At 45.2% G+C, this 22132-nt stretch overlaps 2 protein-coding genes across 3 annotated transcripts; both read right to left on the reverse strand.

Moving 5' to 3' along the window:
* Positions 1-1341: 1341 nt before the first annotated feature.
* On the reverse strand, positions 1342-5481 carry LOC147973674 (catalase-1). The gene is made up of 6 exons (XM_087522201.1): positions 5251-5481; positions 5060-5156; positions 2220-3364; positions 2079-2146; positions 1830-1923; positions 1342-1690 (listed from the first exon to the last, which is right to left on the reverse strand). The coding sequence occupies exons 1-6, from the start codon at positions 5263-5265 to the stop codon at positions 1631-1633; spliced, it is 1479 nt and encodes a 492-aa protein (XP_087378327.1). The 5' UTR covers positions 5266-5481; the 3' UTR covers positions 1342-1630.
* Positions 5482-6000: 519 nt separating this feature from the next.
* Positions 6001-13311, reverse strand: LOC147973675 (ubiquitin domain-containing protein DSK2b-like). Of its 2 annotated transcripts, none has more exons than XM_087522199.1 (8): positions 12931-13311; positions 8040-8750; positions 7744-7946; positions 7532-7645; positions 7397-7455; positions 7133-7161; positions 6550-6636; positions 6001-6441 (listed from the first exon to the last, which is right to left on the reverse strand). In XM_087522199.1, exons 1-8 carry the CDS (start codon positions 13160-13162, stop codon positions 6293-6295), a joined length of 1584 nt encoding a protein of 527 aa, XP_087378325.1. In that variant the 5' UTR covers positions 13163-13311; the 3' UTR covers positions 6001-6292. The 2 variants fall into 2 exon arrangements, with proteins under 2 accessions (XP_087378325.1, XP_087378326.1); XM_087522200.1 differs by lacking the exon at positions 12931-13311 and adding an exon at positions 10359-11241.
* Positions 13312-22132: the final 8821 nt, after the last annotated feature.

Below are 22132 nucleotides of genomic sequence, written 5' to 3' on the forward strand. Positions count from 1 at the left end.
GTCGGTAGTAAGAAAAAATGAACACACAATCATTTATAGTGTGTTCTAAAACTTCTTCATAGCATTCATTTGCATAGGTTTCTTTTTGTGGGGATATACCTGAAAAAGGCATAATTAAGTGAGCCATGATGATTTTTATATATACAAAAGACTACCATTGAGATATGAACAGACTTGCTCGGATCCTGGTAGCTACACTTAATTTGAGGAGAGTTGCCGAATCCTGGTAGCGACACATCGAGAAGAGTAGCCACATAAATGAGCTCTTAAGAGTACATTTAAGATATTTGTAAACTGTATAAGCAGTAGATTTTTGGATGGAAAGAAAAGGGTACAAGGCTTGGAACTGGAACTGAATCGGGTACTCTCTGGAACTGAGTCGGGTACTCTCTGAAGTATGAAGTAGACACTAGGCGGGCATGCAGACTGAACATTCCTTTGCTAAGAACAGCTGCAACCAACTAAATTAACATAAAAATACATTTTACTCTTAAGAGCTCATTTATCCAAATATTGGAGTCACTGCCTTCGTGAATAATGATTGCTTGGCGATTGATTAATAATAAAGATAAATGTGTACTAGTGAGGTGCTGCTAGACCTGCATATTGAGAAGGTAGATGTGTCGTCCTTCAGGTTTTGTCATGTTCCATTATCGCTGTCATTAATATTTCTTTTGGAGTATTACTATCATGTATTACTTGTTGTGATACCTATCATCCTCGAAGTTGAGGAAGAGCAATGCTTAGTCCTTGCAGGAACATACGGCGAGCTGAAAAACATAATTTACTCTGACTCCAATATAACCAACACGAGGTTTGATTTTTTTTTTCCGAAAAGGAGGTTATCCCCCGGCCTAATACGAGGTTTGATGAATGAACTTAGACAACATGCAACTTTATTATTTATATTTATTGTTTGTTTTCTGAGAATTCTGTAGAACATTGTAACAAAAAAGTGTGTGTTGCTAGCATGGAAAGGAAAATTTAATTTACCTAAGAAATGGTAGTCTGCTAAAGTGGTATAGTCTGGGTGCCTTGTCACGTGCGATTTATTTCAGCACCAGACTTATATACATTTCTTAATCATAAATGGGTTTTTTCTATTCTTCAACAACTAAGAAATAACCTTCTAACTCGCCACTGAGAACCGGTCGATGAAGACCATGGGATTCATGCAAGTAAACAGAGGAAGTAGAAGATTTTGATTGGAGAGCTATCGGGTTTGTTGAGCGAGAAATAAGTATTTCTAAGTCAAACTCAGAGATAACCACTTGCAAAAGTTTGGGTGTTGTTCCAAGAAAAGAAGCCATTGCAATGGATAAACTCAAGAGATTATTGATATACTTACTCTTCAACTTATTCTTAATTCGGTTCATTAATCAAGATGCATTCACTTTACAATAATCATGAAGTATGAGGAGAAACAGGCTCTTGTACAAATTATTACATGAATGACGGGCGAGAATGCGCATAACGTGTGCTGGAATCATATGTATGTCCTCTTTTCAAAATAGGCTCAGTAAAATGAAGTAACTAGATGCAGCATTTGGTATGTAATTCCTCGCCGATAAGAGGGATGAACCTCGACGGCCGAAGCAGATTTCTGATTTGCGCACTCCATGGACTGATCTTACATGCTCGGCTTCGAGCTGAGACGGCTCGCGAGCTTCTGGCCGAGAGACTTGTCAGCCTGCACGACCACACAAGAAGCAAATTCAGCATCTTGATAGTAGTATTTTTCACAGAACATGGAAAAAATTACACAAACTTCTTCAGAGGACATTGCATGTGTGGTGCACATCTGTAAGAATGTTGTCGTGTTTGATTACCTGAGACCAGTAGGAGAGCCAGATGGCCTTGATCTCGTGGGTGAGGCGGGGGTCGGACAGCGCATCGATCCATCTGTTGATGAATCGCTCTTGCCTGCACACACACACACACACACACACACACACACACACCATTCAGTTAGAACAATTGCTGGCTATGTTACTCCCTCTATAAATTAATAGTGATCTAAACGCTCTTATATTAGTTTACGGAGAGAGTAATTGATACAATAGCTTGGTACTACGCACCTTGCCGGGTCCATGGAGCGGTACCTCTCCCCGGGCTGCTTGAAGTTGTTCTCCTTCTCGATCACCATCTACAATTCATGCATTTTAAGTTTTGAACTTGCTGACTTGTGAGAAGAAGAGATGAGGAGGTAGCAGGAGTACCTTCTCGCGGCGGCCGTTGAGGGTGCGGGAGGGGATGGGGTAGCGGGGCGCGTGCTTGGCGGGGTCGAACCTGGAGGGGAAGTAGTCGACCTCCTCGTCGCGGTGCATGAAGTTCATGAGCCCGTCGTAGTGGTTGTTGTGGTGGGAGCACTTGGGCGCGTTGGCCGGCAGCAGCAGGTAGTTGGGCCCCAGCCGGTGGCGCTGCGTGTCCGAGTAGGAGAAGATCCTCGTCTGCAGCAGCTTGTCGTCCGAGTAGTACACCCCGGGGACGATGATCCCGGGGCAGAAGGCCAGCTGCTCGTTCTCCGCGAAGAAGTTGTCGATGTTGCGGTTGAGCACCAGCCGCCCCACTGGCTGCAGCGGCACCACGTCCTCGGGCCACGTCTTGGTCACGTCCAGCGGGTCGAAGTCGAACCGCTCCTCGTGGTCCGGGTCGATGGTCTGGATGTAGAAGGTCCACTCCGGGTAGTTGCCGGCGGCGATGGAGTCGGTCAGGTCCTTGGTGGCGTGGCTGTGGTTGGTGCCGCCCACGGTGACCGCCTCGTCCTCGAGGAGGGACTTGACGCCGCAGGTGGGCTTCCAGTGGAACTTGACGTAGTGCGCCTTGCCGGCGCGGTTGACGAGCGTGTAGGTGTTGACGCCGGAGCCGTCCATGTGGCGGTAGTCGGCGGGCACGCCCACGTCGTCGAAGAGGAAGGTGAACATGTGGAGCGACTCCGGGTGGTGGGAGAAGAAGTCGAGGATGCGCCAGTTCTCCTGGATGTGGGTCTTGGGGTTGGGCTTGAGCGCGTGCACCATGTCCGGGAACTTCATGCCGTCGCGGATGAAGAAGACGGGGAAGTTGTTGCCGACCAGGTCCCAGTTGCCCTCCCGGGTGTAGAACTTGATGGCGAAGCCGCGCGGGTCGCGGAGCGTCTCGGGGGAGCCGCGCTCGTGGATCACGGTGGAGAAGCGCACGATGACGGGGGTCTGCACGCCGGGGGCACGGAGGAAGTCGGCGCAGGTGAGGTGGGACACGTCGTGGGTCACCTCGAAGAAGCCCTTGGCGCTGGCGCCCCGGGCGTGCACCACCCGCTCCGGGATGCGCTCGCGGTCGAAGTCGGCGATCTTCTCCACCAGGTGGTAGTCCTCCAGCAGGATTGGGCCTGAATTCACAGTCACAGTACATACAAGCATCGTCAGTAAATCAATTTGCAGGCGTCGTCAGCATCAAACACTCGATTGATAATTTGATATGCATGGTATGTTTGTCCTGAATTGTTCTTAATCTCCTCTATGATTATTAACACTTAAAGAATAATCAAGTTCTTTGTGTCTTTCTTTCACCATGAATGATTCAGTTGTTCCCAATCCTAAATCACTTCTTTTTTGGGGGGTGTAAGAACCCAAAACACTTATTTGCTTACTGCGAACTTCACTATAGTATGTCTGAACATTTTTTGTAATCTCGGACTTCGTATCTAGCTTTGCCCTGACAATTTGAATCCCCAGCGAGCCACTAATCACTTAGGATTGCAAGGTAATCAACTTTCTTTGTGCTGTCTGAAATTAAAGCTAGTACCAGGTTTCACTTCTACAAGCTGGTGTTAATCCTCGACGACTTAATGGAATTCTTATGGTAGAAAGTAGGAAATGTGAATTGGGTGTGGCTAGGTCTCAGTTGACGACTTAACCAAGTCTAAGTCAAGTGATATAGTAGTATGTAAGAAGAAGAAAAAACTGAGACATATCAAAGGAAGATACTATCGACTGAGGCATGACAAAGTCTCAGTCGACTGAGACTTAGCAAGACTGATGTGAATTTTGTGACAATGAAGAGAGCATTGATCACTTATTCTTTTCTTGCTCACTAACTAGGTTCTTATGGAATGTTACTGGGGCTGCTTTGGGAAATTCCAAAATCTTTTCTCGATTTATGCCAGAATTGGTTACCTAGCTATACTGGCAAGGATAGGGCTATGATCTCTATAGGCGTTGCTGGATTTTTATGGATCAATTTGGAAAACAATGAACAAATCTTGCTTTCAAAGTTATATTTTCTAATGATCTCACGATTGTTATATTTTCTTTATGTTGTCTGCTGGATTCGTGTTCATGGATTGTTCTATAGAAAAGAGGGTTGCAGAGAATTGCTGCTCATAATGTGTAGAAGACGAGTGAAATCTTCAAGGGAGGGCATGGCTGGGGGCCTACGGTCAAAAGGATGCATGCGTACCAGTGAAGTGATTTTGGGCTTTGCTGAATGGTTTCAGTGTTTTCTCTTTACATGTTGTGTGTAATACTTGCTAGTATATAACAAGTCTCTTATCTGAGTTGAGTCACCTAGTTAATCTAGGCAGTGCTTGATGCTTAGCGTGTACTCCCTCGGTTTGAAATTACTTGTCGCAGAAATGGATGTATCTAGATGTATTTTAGTTCTAGATGCATCCATTCCCGAGACAAGTAATTCCAAACGGAGGGAGTAGTTGCTGGGTGTGACAGGGTTTGTATCTCCCCTACCCCTAGTTAAGTTTGTGTTACTTCTAGTTTAGCACCTCTGATCTGATGTAGGCCGGATGTATGTCTTGGGGAGTGTATGGCTGTTATTGCCACATCTTTGTGCTAGAAAAATACTCTGTTTCCTTAATTGAAAACGGGGGCCTGGAGGCTCCTCTGATGAAAAAAGAAACTCCGGACGATTTTATTAGTAACAAATTAAAGCTACGGCGCACCACTTTGCTCTGCTGTAGTGCTACTATGACTCCGATGGAGAGAGAGCGGCCACACCACACGTCCGTGGTTCGGCAAGCAGTGGGACACGAAGGGAAGGGAAGGAGAGCGGATGGTATAGGGTAGGGTACCTCGGGATCCGACGGTGAGGGAGTTGTCGTTGTTCCAGACGGGCGCGCCGGAGTTGGTGCTCCACATCGGGGCGTTGAAGGAGCTCGACGGCCGGTACTGCACCACACACGCAGCGCACACGACTCCCCATCAAAACCGCAAGCCAAGAACCAGCACGAGCTACCTGGGCAGCGGAGAGCAGAGCACGCACCTTGTAGGGGTCCATGGCGAACGGAGGAAGCAACGATCGATCGACTCGACGGACGGCCGGCGGTGCGCGCTCGGAATGACGACTAGGCGAGCCCCGCCGCGCGGCGCGGATGCTTTATAGCGGGAACGAGAGGGCGAGAAAGATTTGTCCCCGTGCCGGACGCTTCTGGGTTGTTTTGATCGTGGGCGTACGTGTGCTTGTGCCTGCTCCGGGGGTCGGGTGGGCGGATACGGGCCGCGCGCGCCTCATCCACGCGCGCCCCGCCGGGCGCTCCCCGGCCAGAATAAAACGGGCAGTTTCCGGCGCGGCCGTCGGATAAACGTGAACTGGGTGTGAACGGGGCGGGGGATGCGAATTTGGCAGATGCCCTTCACATGGCCATGGCACGCACGCACGCCGGAAGAGCCGCCTGCCTTGCCCGGAAGGAACTAGTAGCCAGAAAAAAAAAGAAGAGATTTTTCACCTCACCTCTTTTCTCCTACTGCTACTGATGAAGATTTTTCACCTCATGCGTCAAGTGAACCGCCAAGTTACACGTTGGGCATTGCGCGAAAATTACTCGAGACGTCAGAGCTTGTGCCGCTCGCTTCTGTGTGCTTCTCTCTTGGGTGCTTCACACACCATCTTACAAAACCTTTTTCAAAACTGCTCTGTAAGCATTCACCAAAGGTGCCTGCATAGGAATCAAGCAAATCTGGCGCCGCGTCTTCTATGAATTATATAGACAGCAAAAATACATGGGCGGTAAGATCAGGGCAGAAAGACAGCGGACACATGATTGTACTTTTAAGACCACCACGATTCAATATGTATGTACACCGACGACCCAAGGTACTACTACCAACAGCAATATACCACAGTTTAACCACCACGACACGACACGGGACTCATGTATGCATGCATGCATGCAAAGGGTAGCCAGTAGATACACTGGTTTATTCATCCATCTTAAAACCACATAGAATCTAGAGATGCTGCCTTTCAATCTCACCGAGACCGGCTAGGGTATACAACCAATCAAACCTCACAATGCCAACTACTACTATTGCCCAAAGTTCCCAAGAAGGCGCTCCACCGCCGCATGGACATTCCCATTGGTAGCCAACAGCGCCCGGATGTTCTCCTGTGGGTCGAAGAAACCCATTTCTTGGAGCTGAGCTAGCTGTGTCGCGTAGCGCTCTTCCGGTGGCACTGTCAATTCAGAAACTAAACCGATGAGCAAGGTTCATGGACAATACACAATCGCACTATCAGACGGCGTTTCTTTCAATATTATTAAACAATGAAACACATACTAACCAGTCGGGATATTTGGGACACCACCCAGGCCACCGCCAGCTCCAAGCCCACTGAACATGCTCATCAAGCTGTTGAGGTTAACGTTGCCTAGCATCCAATACATTATTAGAAAAATAGCTAGATGTTTGTGTAATTACAGCTAAAAGTTTAAGCATGTTTTCACTTAACACGAGTTTGCAAGTAGAGTATAAGATTAAAAAAATCATTGACTTTGCATGAAAGAGTTGGATGAGGCATCTCATCAAGGATATAAAAAAGAAAGCACGGAATGAATATGTAACAAATCAGGAACGCAAAACTGTTTCCAAGTAGAGTTTGTTGATCGCCCAAAGGGTGTTAATTTATTATACAACCACGGTACAGACCCAAAAGGGGGGAAATCTCAGTGTGCTAGACAAAAACAGAACTCATGGAGAGCAATATAAAAAAGTGATGTTTAACTTATCAAAAGAATGTAAAGGAACACAACCATAAAAAATACAGATATATAGATTCAGGCAGGATGCTCATTAATGAATTATGCATATATCAATGCTAGGTAAGATAAGCCATTCAAATGGTAACTAGGTAATGAGCAAATTACCTGGAGTAGTGCCCGCTTGGGTCCGCTCCCTGAATCAAGCAAGAAAACAGATTCAACAAAGAGTGCATAGAGCAAGGCTTACCATATTAGCATCAACAACAACAACAAAGCCTTTTTTTTGTCATAAACATGAAAACAGATTCAACTATAAATGCCTACTCTCTTCATTTTAGGTTCAACAAGACGCAACAAGAAGCGCATTAGATAGAGGGGAATAAAAAACATCATGAACTAAGGAGGTCAAGTTGAGCTGAAGATACTTACTGGCCAGCAGCTTGTTGGCCAAGCTGTGACGTCAATGCCTGCTGGAATGAAGCTAATTGCTACATAAAAGGAAAGCAATTTAGTTTATCATATAATCACATGCTGTGCACATACATATAGCAGTATAAATTTCACCTGCAATGTTTCAGGAGATGTCAACTGGCGAAGAAATTCTGGATTCTGAAACATTTCTCTCATTTGGGTATTTGATTCCATCATGTTACGTACATTCGGGTTCATGTTGAGCAACTACATGCAAGAAAACATTAGGAGTGGGCCAAAACATTAAGCACTCAGGCCAAAACATTATGCACTATTCAAAAACAGAAATAGTTGAAGCTGTGTACCTGATTCATGGTCTGAGGATTAGACATAATGTTTTGCATCATTTGCATCATGGCAGGGTTTTGTAAAACCTGGTTCAATAAGGAAGCATCAGAGCCACCACCCAGCATACTTCCCAAATCTGCAGAACCCAACCCTCCTAGGCCACCGCTTGTGGCACTCCTTGCAGCAGCAGAAGGCCTTGCTGCTCCTTGTGCAGCCCCAGCTGTAGATTTAAGTCTTAGATAGCAAAACAGGACAAGAACAAATGCACATATGAACACCAAAAATATGGGAGTACCCAAACGGCCAAACCTACCATTTGCACCCCAGGGATTTGGGAGTGGATTAGTATTTGGAGCAGGAGCAGTAGTTGGTGCATCTCCAGTTGGATCTCTGGCTTGGTTAGACCCCTGGTTTCCTAGAAGAGCTGCAAATGGGTTTGCATTTGTGTCGCCCTCCCCAGCCATTGTGGTTGCATTCATAAATGGCTCTTGAACAGTTTCATACATGCGGCGCAGCATATTAAACCCTTCTGGAGAAGATTCAATGTTGCTCATGGCTCTATCTGTGTTCCGCATCATCTCTCTCATAAGTTCAGGATTCCTAGCTGCTTCAACAGTTTGGCGGAGAATGCTTGGATCATTCAGGACATGTGCCAGATCCGGATTACGGTCGACGAGCTCACGCATTTGAGGATTGTTCATAATTAAATCGCGTATCAGATCAGGGCTATTCATTATGTTTTGCATGGCTGGTGTATTCAATACTTCTCTCATTAAGTTGGGATTCTCAGTTAACTGTTGTTGCATCTGCTCTAATCCTGGAAGGCCAGAGCCAGATAAACCAAAAGCTCCACTGCCAGCAGTTCCTGTACTACCAAGACCTTGAAACAAGCCTCCAAGACCAGCTGGCGGGGTATTTGCAGGAGTCGTAGTTGAAGTCCCAAGGTTGGCTGCAGACGGGGCAGCCGATGTTGGTGGTGGTGCAGCACCACGCACCATATGGATGGTGTGATCGGCCTCCACACCTTCAAAAGCGAAGGAGAAAAAAGGCACCAGAATGAGAGTGATTCATAAAATTAGTAAGTTGTACTTCCATGCATTAACCAATCAAGGGTAGGTCCACTAATCCTGAAGCACATGGACAGGTAAGTTATAAGAATTAACAGTTCATTTGCGCTTCAAAAACTGTGTGTACCTACTGAAGTTCCTAGAATCAACCAACAGACTACTGACTGAACTCTATATAAGCAATCAGTCCTACACAACCACAAAGGGCATTTCTATATCCAAAGTTAGCATGCTCTGAAAGTGTTAGACTTAACTGGACAGGATCTCCAGTACTTACATTCACACACTAAAACAAGCAGATATAATGTGTCTCACATAGCTCAAGGCATGAACGGAACACAAAATTCTTTTCCATAAATTGTCGCATACAGATAGTTGAATTTTTTACTGGAGGTACCAGTCTAGCATGGGAAATTTGTCCATGTCTCGTTCCTTTTTATTACATGGAGTTAATGACAATTGCAAGGAATTTTCCAAATTATACATCTTATTTGTATGGCCAGTTGAAGTATGTTAGGATAGCAATGTATGTCAAGTTTACTCATACTTATCTAAAGGAACAAGCTAAACATATCATGTTGATGTTGTGACTTACATAAAAAATGCTAGCTTATTCAACTTTGCCAAGTACCAAACATGAACATGAATCAATGAAGGAATGGTTAAAAAATACGGAGTACCTTTTTCATGAAGATCAAAACTACTTAACTACATGTACAAAAAGAAATCTACAGAACTGTAGATCTGACATGGTAATTTGCAGGTACAGATTAAAAGGCGAGGATGCACTAAAACTTTGAAGTAGTTTCCCATAGAATTTCTCTGTTTGATGAAGAGTGCCAGATGGATAATGCAATCAAAGATGGTTCCTATTGTTGTCGAAACACGATAAGACTTAATGCCATAATAGGAATAATAGCATTGTACCAGCTGAATGAAAACACGTTACATGTGGATGACAATGGTTGATAACATGTAACCCTAATAACAAGCACTTGAAAATCAATCTAAATACAGTTATGGGTGGCAACCTGAAAGCATTAATAATAGCATTCCTAGTGGCTAATCAGTGATTGCTAAGATGCTGTCATGCTGCAATCCAGCAAGATGTGTCGATTCGTGCATGCTTACTGGCTGTATACCACCCTACCGATGTATCACCACCTAGAATTTTGCTTACAAACGCAAGGTGCATACGTGCCGCTGGCACTTGCATGACATCGTATTGTCCGAAACTACATTTGCGTAGAGGCATCATAACTGTGTTCATTTCACTTCTATAGCATCTGTTCATGCGGCTATGCCTCTTCACCATCATTCCGTCAACCAAAAAAAAAAGTAGGGCACTACTTGTACACATCGTCAAAGGGGCTAAGCTGCATCTCACCCTCCTGCTAGCAAAACAAATATGGCAGGCAGCATCTAAGACACAGGCGCCACCCAAGGCAGACCAGCATAGCGCACGCATAGGAACTAACCAATCACACCATCAGTGACGCCAGATTAGGAAATCACAGCGAAGAACAAGCTTCTCAGGATGGGGGTAAGGGAGCAAACGCACGCACCGTAGCTGGCTAGGGTTCGGTCGTCCTTCAAGATCCGGCCCTTGTAAATCAGCCGCTGCCGCGGCGCCGGCACGTTGCAGGTCCTGGCGAAGTCCACCTTGAACTCCCCGACGGTGTCGCCCAGGTCAGCCCACACCGAGAAATCGTTCCCCCTGGTGTCCCGGATGTACAGCGGTACCAGCGCGGCCACATCTGAGGCCGCTCCCGCAGGCTCGCTGCCCACCTCGCCCTCGCCGCCGCCCATGCCCCTAGCCCAAGGGTCGATCTGGCCGGCTTCCACCCAGATCCAGCCTGTGGAGTGGGAGAGGGGAGGGGTTTGTGTCGTGTTGTCTGTTGTGTGCGCGAGTTCGTCCATTCTCCTCTTTTCTCTCGCTTTTGTACGAGCGTTCGCTTCGCCAGATGAGCAAGAGTGGTTGTGGGGGAGATCTAACTGCAGCGAGGGCGTGTGGCATGGGATGGACGGTTGGGAACGCTTTGCGTGATGTGGGGTAGGTAGACCCCGCCGCGTGGAACAGGCTGTCAGGGTTGGTGTGAATGGGAGTGGAGAAGGTTCTAGTGTCAAGGCCCCGTCGCCGGAACACGTAGTCCGTCCTGTCCGGTAGTATGCATTGTGTGTCCGATACGTGCTGCTCCCTCGTTTTTGTCATTTGACACAGTACTGCTCTGCTCCCTAGTTGTTAGGGTGCTAAGCTTTTGCATCGACTCATGGAAGAAGATGAAATTCCATCAACCGCTCCAGAAAAAAGAACTTCAAAAATAAGTGTGGAGAGTTGGAATTGCTTTTATCGCTCGGGCTTGCTAAATATCAGTCAACTGAGATTTAGCTGAGTCTCGGTCGACACACTTGAGCCGATGTTGCTGGTGGTGCAGCACCCCGCACCATATGGATGGTGTGATCGGTCTCCGCACCTTCAAAAGGGAAGGGGGAAAATGCACCAGAATGAGAGTGAATTTGTAAAATTAACAAGGTGTACTTCCATGCATCACCATCCATAATCCTGAAGCACATGGACAGGTAAGTTATTAGAATGATCACTTCGTTTGTGCTTCAAATCTGTGTGTACCTACTGAAGTTCCTAGAATCAAGCAACAGACTACTGACAGCAACTCTATATAAAGCAGTCGGTCCTACACAATCACAAAGGGCATTTCTATATCCAAAGTTAGCGTGTTCTGGAAGTGCTGACTTAACTGGACAGGATCTTCTGTACTTATATTTCACACACTAAAACACGCAGATATGATGTGGCTCCATATTGTTCTGTCATGACTTGTGACACATAGCTCAAAGGCATGAAAACAAAAAAATTCTTTCCAATAAATTGTCAAATAAAGATAGTTGGATTTTTTTTACTGGAGGTACCAGTCTGGCATGAGAAATTTGTCCACGTTTAGTTCCTTTTTATTGAATGGAGTTAATGACAATTGCAAGGAATTTTCCAAATTATACATATTCTTTGTATGGCCAGTTCAAGTATGTTAGGATAGCAATGTATGGCAAGTTTACTCATACTTGTCCAAAGGAACAAGCTAAACATGTCATGTTGATGTTGTGACTTGCAGCAAAAGTGCTAGCTTATTCAACTTTGCCAAGCACCAAACATGAACATGAAGCAATGAAGCAATGGTTAGAGAAAAAACCTTTTTCATGAAGATCAAAACTACTTAAATACATGTACAAAACGATATCTACAGAACAGTAGATCTGATATGGTAATTTGTAGGTACATATTAAAATAGGCGAGGATGCACTAAAACTTTGCAGTAGTTTCAAACAGAATTTCCTGTTTGATGAAGAGTACCACGTGGATAATGCAATAAAAGATGGTTTCTATTGTTGTCGAAACACGACAAGACTTTAATGCCATAATAGGAATAATAGCATCGTGCCGGCTGAATGAAAACACGTTACACGTGGATGACAATGGTTGATAACACGTAACCCTAATAACAAGCACTTGAAACCAATCTAAATACAGTTATGGGCGGGAACCCGAAAGCATTAACAATAGCCTTCCTAGTGGCTAAATCAGTGGCTGCTAAGGTGCTGTCATGCTGCAATCCAGCAAGATGAGTTGATTCGTGCATGCTTACTGTCTGTATGCCAGCGCCTAGGATTTTTTTGCTTACCAACGCAAAGTGCAGACGTGACACTGGCACTTGCATGGCGCCATGGTGTCTGGAACTACATTCATGTGGAGGCATCAGAGCAGCGTTCATTTCACTTATATAGCATAATGTTCACTAAGGTGTGCTATCATTCAACGCCTAAGGCTACTTATTGGGCTATGCCTCTGCACCAATCCATCAACCAAGGAGGCAAGGACCACAGAAAATTATAAGACACCCATCGCATACATTCTCGAAAGTGCTAAGCTGCATCTCGCCCACCTCCTAGCAAAGCAAGTGAGGCGGGCATTGCATCCAACATAGAGGCACCACCATAAGCAGACCAACGCAGCGCAAGCATCAGACCTGACTAACCACATCATCACCACGCGGAATAGACTACAGGAAGTCGCGCCGAAGCCCAAGCTTCTCAGGGAGGGGGGGAGGGAGCGCACGCACGCACCGTAGCTGGCTAGGGTTTGGTCGTCCTTCAAGATCCGGCCCTTGTAGATCAGCCGCTGCTGCGGCGCGGGCACGTCGCAGCTCTCGGCGACGACCGCCTTGAACTCCCCGACGGTGGCGCCCAGGTCGGCCCGGACCGCGAACTTGTTCCCGCTGGTGCCGCGGATGTGCAGCGTCGCCTGCGCGGCCGCGGCCGCGGCCGCTCCCGCGGGCTCGCCGCCCGCCCCGCCCATGCCGCTGGCCCGAGGGTCGATCCGGCCGGCCTCCGCCCCGATCCGGTGTGTGGAGTGTGAGAGAGGGGGAGGGGTTTGTGGCTTGTGCCGTGCTGTGTGCGCGAGTTCGTCCGTCCGTCCGCCCGTTCCCCTCTTTTCTCTCGCTTTTGTACGAGCGTTCGCTTCGCCGGAGGAGGAAGAACGGCTGTGGGCTGAGGATCGGGCGGCGGAGAGGGGCCTTGAGGCGGGGACGGACGGCTGGGATCGCCTTGCGTGATGCGGGGTAGGTGGGCCCGGCCGCGTGGAGCGGGCTGTCAGGGTCGGTGCGGATAGGAGAGGGGAGAAGGTTCTAGTGTCAAGGCCCCCGTCGCCGGAAGACGTAGTCCGTTCCTGTCCGGTAGTACGCATTGTGTGTCCGATACGTGCTGCCCCCTCGTTTTTCTCGTTTGATGACACGGTGCTTCTGCTCCCACAGCGAGCGGAAGGTAATAAAAAGAACAAGCAGGTCCGTGGACCTCCTAGATGACTGCGAGCAGAAGGTGTGTCGCCGTCATCACCCCTCTCTTATCGGAGCCACGCAAACCTTATCGTAATGACAGTCGGAAAAATTGTCGTGCTAAGGCCCCAAAGTACCAGCGCACCAGAGCAGCAGCCATCGTTGATGAAGAAAGTCATATATTGGAAGGATCAAAAATATAAACACCCAAACGAAAATGAACAAAAATCGGATCCAGACCGATCCGTCGAAACCAGCGCCGACCAAATCTCGCGAAATCCGACGAAGACACACCTCCACACACCCACCGACGAAACTAGATGCACCATCGGGATGGGGATATAACGTGGGAGACATTATTCGACATCGCTGACGGTGTTCTGCACTAGGGGGTGCAAACCACGTCGGCCTGCCAAGTCATGGGCCGGGCCGAGGACCCAACACAACCAAAGAATGGGCCATGTTTACCATGGTCCCGGCATGCTCAAGTTGGAATCCTCTGAAGACCTGGCGCACATTTCAAGGCATGTTCAAATCATCAGCAAGCTTATCAGTAGATGTAACCAACCTACATGTAACCCTAGATACTCCAGTCCTTGTATAAGCCGATAGGTTTAGTCCATAGGGCAAAGTTAGATACATTCATACAATATCTACATAGATCACCATGTACTTTGTAACCCATCACAATCAATAAAAACAGAAGCAGAACATAGGGTTTTACCTCTTTGAGAGGGTCCGAACTTAGATAAACATTGTGTCTCTTGTTCGTTTTGTTACCATCCAGCCGAGATCACCAATTTGGGACCCCTAACTTGAGATCTGCTGAATTTAGCTCCATCAATCACCGCCACCACACAGCCCTAACCAGGATGTTGAACCTAACAAGAATGAGAACAAGATCCCTCCCGCCAGCGGGCGAGGGGGTTGAGGTCCTCCGCACCTACATCACTCAAAGGCCATCAAAGATAAGAGCATCTAAAGCCACATATGGCAAATCCGGCCCCTCAAACGCCCGCGGACGCGCCCGCAGCAGTGATCGGTGATACGTCTCCAACATATCTATAATTTTTGATTGTTCCATGCTGTTATATTATCAATCTTGGATGTTTTATAATCATTTTATATCATTTTTGGTACTAACCTATTGACATAGTGCCAAGTGTCACTTCCTGTTTTTTCCGTGTTTTTACATCGCAGAAAATCAATATCAGACGGAGTCCAAATGCCACGAAACTTTACGGAGATTTTTTATGGACCAGAAGGAACATGTTGTTGGGGAACGTAGTAATTTCAAAAAAAATCCTACGCACACGCAAGATCATGGTGATGCATAGCAACGAGAGGGGAGAGTGTGATCTACGTACCCTCGTAGACCGACAGCAGAAGCGTTATGACAACGCGGTTGATGTAGTCGTACGTCTTCACGGCCCGACCGATCAAGCACCGAAACTACGGCACCTCCGAGTTTTAGCACACGTTCAGCTCGATGACGATCCCTGGACTCCGATCCAGCAAAGTGTCGGGGAAGAGTTCCGTCAGCACGACGGCGTGGTGACGATCTTGATGTTCTACCGTCGCAGGGCTTCGCCTAAGCACCGCTACAATATTATCGAGGAGTATGGTGGAAGGGGGCACCGCACACGGCTAAGAAAACGATCACGTGGATCAACTTGTGTGTCTAGGGGTGCCCCCTGCCCCCGTATATAAAGGAGCAAGGGGAGGAGGCCGGCCGGCCCTAGGGCGCGCCAAGGAGGAGGAGTCCTCCTCCTAGTAGGAGTAGGACTCCCCTCTTTCCTACTCCTACTAGGAAGGGGGAAAGGGAGAAGGAAAGGGGGGCACCGCCCCCCCTCTCCTAGTCCAATTCGGACCAGAGGGGGAGGGGCACGCGGCCCACCCTGGCCGCCCCTCTCTCTCTCCACTAGGGCCCATAAGGCCCATTACTTCTCCCGGGGGGTTTCCGGTAACCCTCCGGCACTCCGGTTTTCTCCGAAATCACCCGGAACACTTCCGGTGTCCGAATATAGCCGTCCAATATATCAATCTTTATGTCTCGACCATTTCGAGACTCCTCGTCATGTCCGTGATCACATCCGGGACTCCGAACTAACTTCGGTACATCAAAACTCATAAACTCATAATATAACTATCATCGAAACCTAGAGTGTGCGGACCCTACGGGTTCGAGAACAATGTAGAAATGACCGAGACACGTCTCCGGTCAATAACCAATAGCGGAACCTGGATGCTCATATTGTCTCCCACATATTCTACGAAGATCTTTATCGGTCAGACCGCATAACAACATACGTTGTTCCCTTTGTCATCGGTATGTTACTTACCCGAGATTCGATCGTCGGTATCTCAATACCTAGTTCAATCTCGTTACCGGCAAGTCTCTTTACTCGTTTCGTAATACATCATCTCGCAACTAACTTATTAGTTGCAATGCTTGCAAGGCTTATGTGATGTGCATTACCGAGAGGGCCCAGAGATACCTCTCCGACAATCGGAGTGACAAGTCCTAATCTTGAAATATGCCAACCCAACATTTACCTTTGGAGACACCTGTAGAGCTCCTTTATAATCACCCAGTTACATTGTGACGTTTGGTAGCACACAAAGTGTTCCTCCGGCAAACGGGAGTTGCATAATCTCATAGTCATAGGAACATGTATAAGTCATGAAGAAAGCAATAGAAACATACTAAACGATCGGGTGCTAAGCTAATGGAATGGGTCATGTCAATCACATCATTCTCTTAATAATGTGATCCCGTTAATCAAATAACAACTCTTTGTCTATGGTTAGGAAACATAACCATCTTTGATCAACGAGCTAGTCAAGTAGAGGCATACTAGTGACACTCTGTTTGTCTATATATTCACACATGTATTATGTTTTCGGTTAATACAATTCTAGCATGAATAATAAACATTTATCATGAAATAAGGAAATAAATAATAACTTTATTATTGCCTCTAGGGCATATTTCCTTCAGTCTCCCACTTGCACTAGAGTCAATAATCTAGATCACATCACCATGTGATTAACATCGATAGTTCACATCATCATGTGATTAACACCCATAGTTGACATCGACATGTGACCAACACCCAAAGGGTTTACTAGAGTCAGTAATCTAGTTCACATCGCTATGTGATTAACACCCAAAGAGTACTAAGGTGTGATCATGTTTTGCTTGTGAGATAATTTTAGTCAACGGGTCTGTCACATTCAGATCCCTAAGTATTTTGCAAATTTCTATGTCAACAATGCTCTGCATGGAGCTACTCTAGCTAATTGCTCCCACTTTCAATATGTATCCAGATTGAGACTTAGAGTCATCTAGATCAGTGTCAAAACTTGCATCGACGTAACCCTTTACAATGAACCTTTTGTCACCTCCATAATCGAGAAACATATCCTTATTCCACTAAGGATAATTTTGACCGATGTCCAGTGATCTACTCCTAGATCACTATTGTACTCCCTTGCCAAAAATAGTGTAGGGTATACAATAGATCTGGTACACAGCATGTCATACTTTATAGAACCTATGGCTGAGGCATAGGGAATGACTTTCATTCTCTTTCTATCTTTTGCCGTGGTCGGGCTTTGAGTCTTGCTCAACTTCACACCTTGTAACACAGGCAAGAATCCTTTCTTTGCTTGATCCATTTTGAACTTCTTCAAAACTTTGTCAAGGTATGTGCTTTGTGAAAGTCCAATTAAGCGTCTTGATCTATCTCTATAGATCTTAATGCCCAATATGTAAGCAGCTTCAGCGAGGTCTTTCATTGAAAAACTCTTATTCAAGTATCCTTTTATGCCATCCAGAAATTCTATATCATTTCTGATTAGCAATATGTCATCCACATATAATATCAGAAATGCTACAGAGCTCCCACTCACTTTCTTGTAAATACAGGCTTCACCGCAAGTCTGTATAAAACTATATGCTTTGATCATCTCATCAAAGCACATATTCCAACTCCGAGATGCTTGCACCAGTCCATAGATGGATCGCTAGAGCTTGCACATTTTGTTAGCACCTTTAGGATTGACAAAACCTTCTGGTTGTATCATATACAACTCTTCTTTAATAAATCCATTAAGGAATGCAGTTTTGTTTATTCATTTGCTGGATTTCATAAAATGCGGCAATTGCTAACATGATTCGGACAGACTTAAGCATAGATACGAGTGAGAAACTCTCATCGTAGTCAACACCTTGAACTTTTCGAAAACCTTTTTGCGACAATTCTAGCTTTGTAGATAGTAACACTACTATCAGCGTCCGTCTTCCTCTTGAAGATCCATTTAATCTCAATGGCTCGCTGATCATTGGGCAAGTCAATCAAAGTCCATACTTTGTTCTCATACATGGATCTCATCTCAGATTTCATGGCCTCAAGCCATTTCACGGAATCTGGGCTCATCATCGCTTCCTCATAGTTCGTAGGCTCGTCATGGTCAAGTAACATGACCTCCAGAACTGGATTACCGTACCACTCTGGTGCGGATCTCACTCCGGTTTACCTACGAGGTTCGGTAGTAACTTGATCTGAAGTTACATTATCATCATTATTAGCTTCCTCACTAATCGGTCTAGTAGTCACAGGAACAGATTTCTGTGATGAACTACTTTCCAATAAGGGAGCAGGTACAGTTACCTCATCAAGTTCTACTTTCCTCCCACTCACTTCTTTCGAGAGAAACTCCTTCTCTAGAAAGGATCCATTCTCAGCAACGAATAACTTGCCTTTTGGATCTGTGATAGAAGGTAGGGGTGGGCATTCGGTATAAACCGAATTTTCGGTTTCTACCATTCAGTTTTTATTCAAATTCGGTTTGCAAAACTAGAAACCAAAAATGCCAACATAAATCAGAAAACCGAAAATTCGGTTAACCGACTGATTCGGTACTGTATTCGGTTAATACCGACCGTACCTTGCCTTTATAGACTGTGGTCAGAGTACCCTCTAATATAGCCGCAAGTCTCCACGTTTTCTCAGCAGCCAGGCGATGTGGGACTAAAGTCTTGCTGGCCGGACGCTCGCACACACACCACACACTGCTTTTTTTAGCGAAGTTACATGGGCTGGGAGATGCTATGCACAAGAAAATTGGGCCTTCATAGTACCACGTACGTGTGGTCAGCCCAAGCGAGTGCGGCCACACGTGATTGCGGGACTCGCGAGCGGCCATAGCCTGGCTACGTCGTTTCTTTTTGTTGTTAGCTACGTGGGCACCAAGAAGGCAGGCTTCGTTCTGTTCTTTGAGGTTACTTCGGTTTATGTTTCGGTGATTCGGTATAAAACCGAACCTGCCGAATTTAATTCGGTTAATACAACTAGAAACCGAAATTTCCTGTAGCAGCAAGAAAAACCAAAAATTCGGTTTTTTCGGTATCGACTTCGTTTCGGTCTTCGGTTCATCGGTTTTTATGCCCACCCCTAATAGAAGGTGTACCCAACAGTCTCCTTTGGGTATCCTATGAAGACATATTTCTCCGATTTGGATTTGAGCTTATCAGGATGAAACTTTTTCATATAAGCATCACAACCCCAAACTTTAAGAAACGACAACTTTGGTTTCTTGCCAAACCACAGTTCAGATTGTGTCGTCTCAACAGATTTAGATGGTGCCCTATTTAACGTGAATGCAGCTGTCTCTAATGCATAACCCCAAAACTATAGTGGTAAATCAGTAAGAAACATCATAGATTGCACTATATCCAATAAAGTATGGTTATGACGTTCGAACACACCATTATGCTGTGGTGTTCCAGATGGCATGAATTTGTGAAACTATTCCACATAGTTTTAATTGAAGACCAAACTCGTAACTCAAATATTTTACTTCTGCGATCATATCGTAGAAACTTTTATTTTTGTTACGATGATTCTCCACTTCACTCTGAAATTCTTTGAACTTTTCAAATATTTCAGACTTGTGTTTCATCAAGTAGATATACTCATATCTGCTCAAATCATCTGTGAAGATTAGAAAATAACGATACTTGCCGCGAGCCTTAATACTCATCGGACCGCATACATCAGTATGTATTATTTCCAATAAGTTTGTTGCTCGCTCCATTGTTCCGGAGAATGGAGTCTTAGTCATCTTGCCCAAGAGACATAGTTCGCAAGCATCAAGTGATTCATAATCAAGTGATTCCAAAATCCCATCAGCATGGAGTTTCTTCATGCGCTTTACACCAATATGACTTAAACGGCAGTGCCACAAATAAGTTGCACTATCATTATTAACATTGCATCTTTTGGCTTCAATATTATAAATATGCGTATCACTACGATCGAGATCCAATGAACTATTTTCATTGGGTGTGTAACCATATAAGGTTTTATTCATGTAAACAGAATAACAATTTATTCTCTTACTTAAATGAATAACTGTATTACAATAAACATGATCAAATCATATTCATGCTCAACACAAACACCAAATAACACGTATTTAGGTTCAACACTAACCCCGAAAGTATAGGTAGTGTGCGATGATGATCATATCAATCTTGGAACCACTTCCAACACACATCGTCACTTCACCCTTAACTAGTCTCTGTTTATTCTGCAACTCCCGTTTCGAGTTACTAATCTTAGCAACTGAACTAGTATCAAATACTGAGGGGTTGCTATAAACACTAGTAAAGTACACATCAATAACATGTATATCAAATATACTTATGTTCACTTTGCCATCCTTCTTATCCGCCAATCACTTGGGGTAGTTCCGCTTCCAGTGACCAGTCCCTTTGCAGTAGAAGCACTTAGTCTCAGGCTTAGGACCAGACTTGGGCTTCTTCACTTGAGCAGCAACTTGCTTGCCGTTCTTCTTGAAGTTCCCCTTCTTCCCTTTGCCCTTTTCTTGAAACTAGTGGTCTTGTCTACTATCAACACTTGATATTTTTCTTGATTTCTACCTTCGTCGATTTCAGCATTACGAAGAGCTTGGGGATCGTTTCCGTTTATCCCTTGCATATCATAGTTCATCACGAAGTTCTACTAACTTGGTGATGGTGACTAGAGAATTCTGTCAATCACTATTTTATCTGGAAGATTAACTCCCACTTGATTTAAGCGATTGTAGTACCCAGACAATCTGAGCACATGCTCATTGCTTGAGCTATTCTCCTCCATCTTTTAGCTATAGAACTTGTTGGAGACTTCATATATCTCAACTCGGGTATTTGCTTGAAATATTAACTTCAACTCCTGGAACATCTCATATGGTCCATGACGTTCAAAATGTCTTTGAAGTCCCGATTCTAAGCCGTTAAGCATGGTGCACTAAACTATCAAGTAGTCATCATATTGAGCTAGCCAAACATTCATAACGTCTACATCTGATCCTGCAATAGGTCTGTCACCTAGTGGTGCATCAAGGACATAACTCTTCTGTGCAGCAATGAGGATAAACCTCAGATCACGGATCCAATCCACATCATTGCTACTAACATCTTTCAACACAATTTTCTCTAGGAACATATCAAAATAAACATATGAAAGCAACAACGCGAGCTATTGATCTACAACATAGATATGCTAATACTACCAGGACTAAGTTCATGATAAATTAAAGTTCAATTAATCATATTACTTAAGAACTCCCACTTAGATAGACATCCCTCTAATCCTCTAAGTGATCACGTGATCCAAATCAACTAAACCATGTCCGATCATCACGTGAGATGGAGTAGCTTCATTGGTGAACATCACTATGTTGATCATATCTACTATATGATTCACGCTCGACCTTTCGGTCTCCGTGTCCCGAGGCCATATCTGTTATATGCTAGGCTCGTTAAGTTTAACCTGAGTATTCCGTGTGTGCAACTGTTTTGCACCCATTATATTTGAACGTAGAGCCTATCACACACGATCATCACGTGGTGTCTCAGCAGAAGAACTTTCGCAACGGTGCATACTCAGGGAGAACACTTCTTGATAATTAGCGAGAGATCATCTTAAAATGCTACCGTCGAACTAAGCAAAATAAGATGTATAAAAGATAAACATCACATGCAATCAAAATATGTGACATGATATGGCCATCATCATCTTGTGCCTTTGATCTCTATCTCCAAAGTATCGTCATGATTTCCATCGTCACCGGCATGACACCATGATCTCCATCATCTTGATCTATATCAATGTGTCGTCACATGGTCGTCTCGCCAACTACTGCTCTTGCAACTATTGCTATTGCATAGCGATAAAGTAAAGCAATTATTTGGCGCTTGCATCTTATGCAATAGAGAGACAACCATAAGGCTTTTGCCAGTTGCCGATAACTTCAACAAAACATGATTATCTCATACAACAACTTATATCTCATCACGTCTTGACCATATCACATCACAACATGCCCTGCAAAAACAAGTTAGACGTCCTTTACTTTGTTGTTGCAAGTTTTACGTGGCTGCTACGGGCTTAGCAAGAACTGTTCTTACCTACGCATCAAAACCA

Source organism: Triticum urartu, chromosome 5A (genome assembly GCF_056163025.1).
Source record: "Triticum urartu cultivar PI428250 chromosome 5A, HENAU_Tu73, whole genome shotgun sequence".
NCBI lineage: Eukaryota > Viridiplantae > Streptophyta > Magnoliopsida > Poales > Poaceae > Triticum > Triticum urartu.

Coding starts and splice junctions, on each gene's coding strand:
- LOC147973675 (XM_087522200.1), bottom strand. CDS start 10,713: ATGGACGAACTCGCGCACACAACAGACAACACGACACAAACCCCTCCC. Junction 8,751..10,358: donor CCGAACCCTAGCCAGCTACG/GTGCGTGCGTTT, acceptor TCGCTTTTGAAG/GTGTGGAGGCCGATCACACC. Junction 7,646..7,743: donor ATCCTCAGACCATGAATCAG/GTACACAGCTTC, acceptor TCTTGCATGTAG/TTGCTCAACATGAACCCGAA.
- LOC147973674 (XM_087522201.1), bottom strand. Junction 2,147..2,219: donor TCAACGGCCGCCGCGAGAAG/GTACTCCTGCTA, acceptor CATGAATTGTAG/ATGGTGATCGAGAAGGAGAA. Junction 1,924..2,078: donor CGCTCCATGGACCCGGCAAG/GTGCGTAGTACC, acceptor GTGTGTGTGCAG/GCAAGAGCGATTCATCAACA.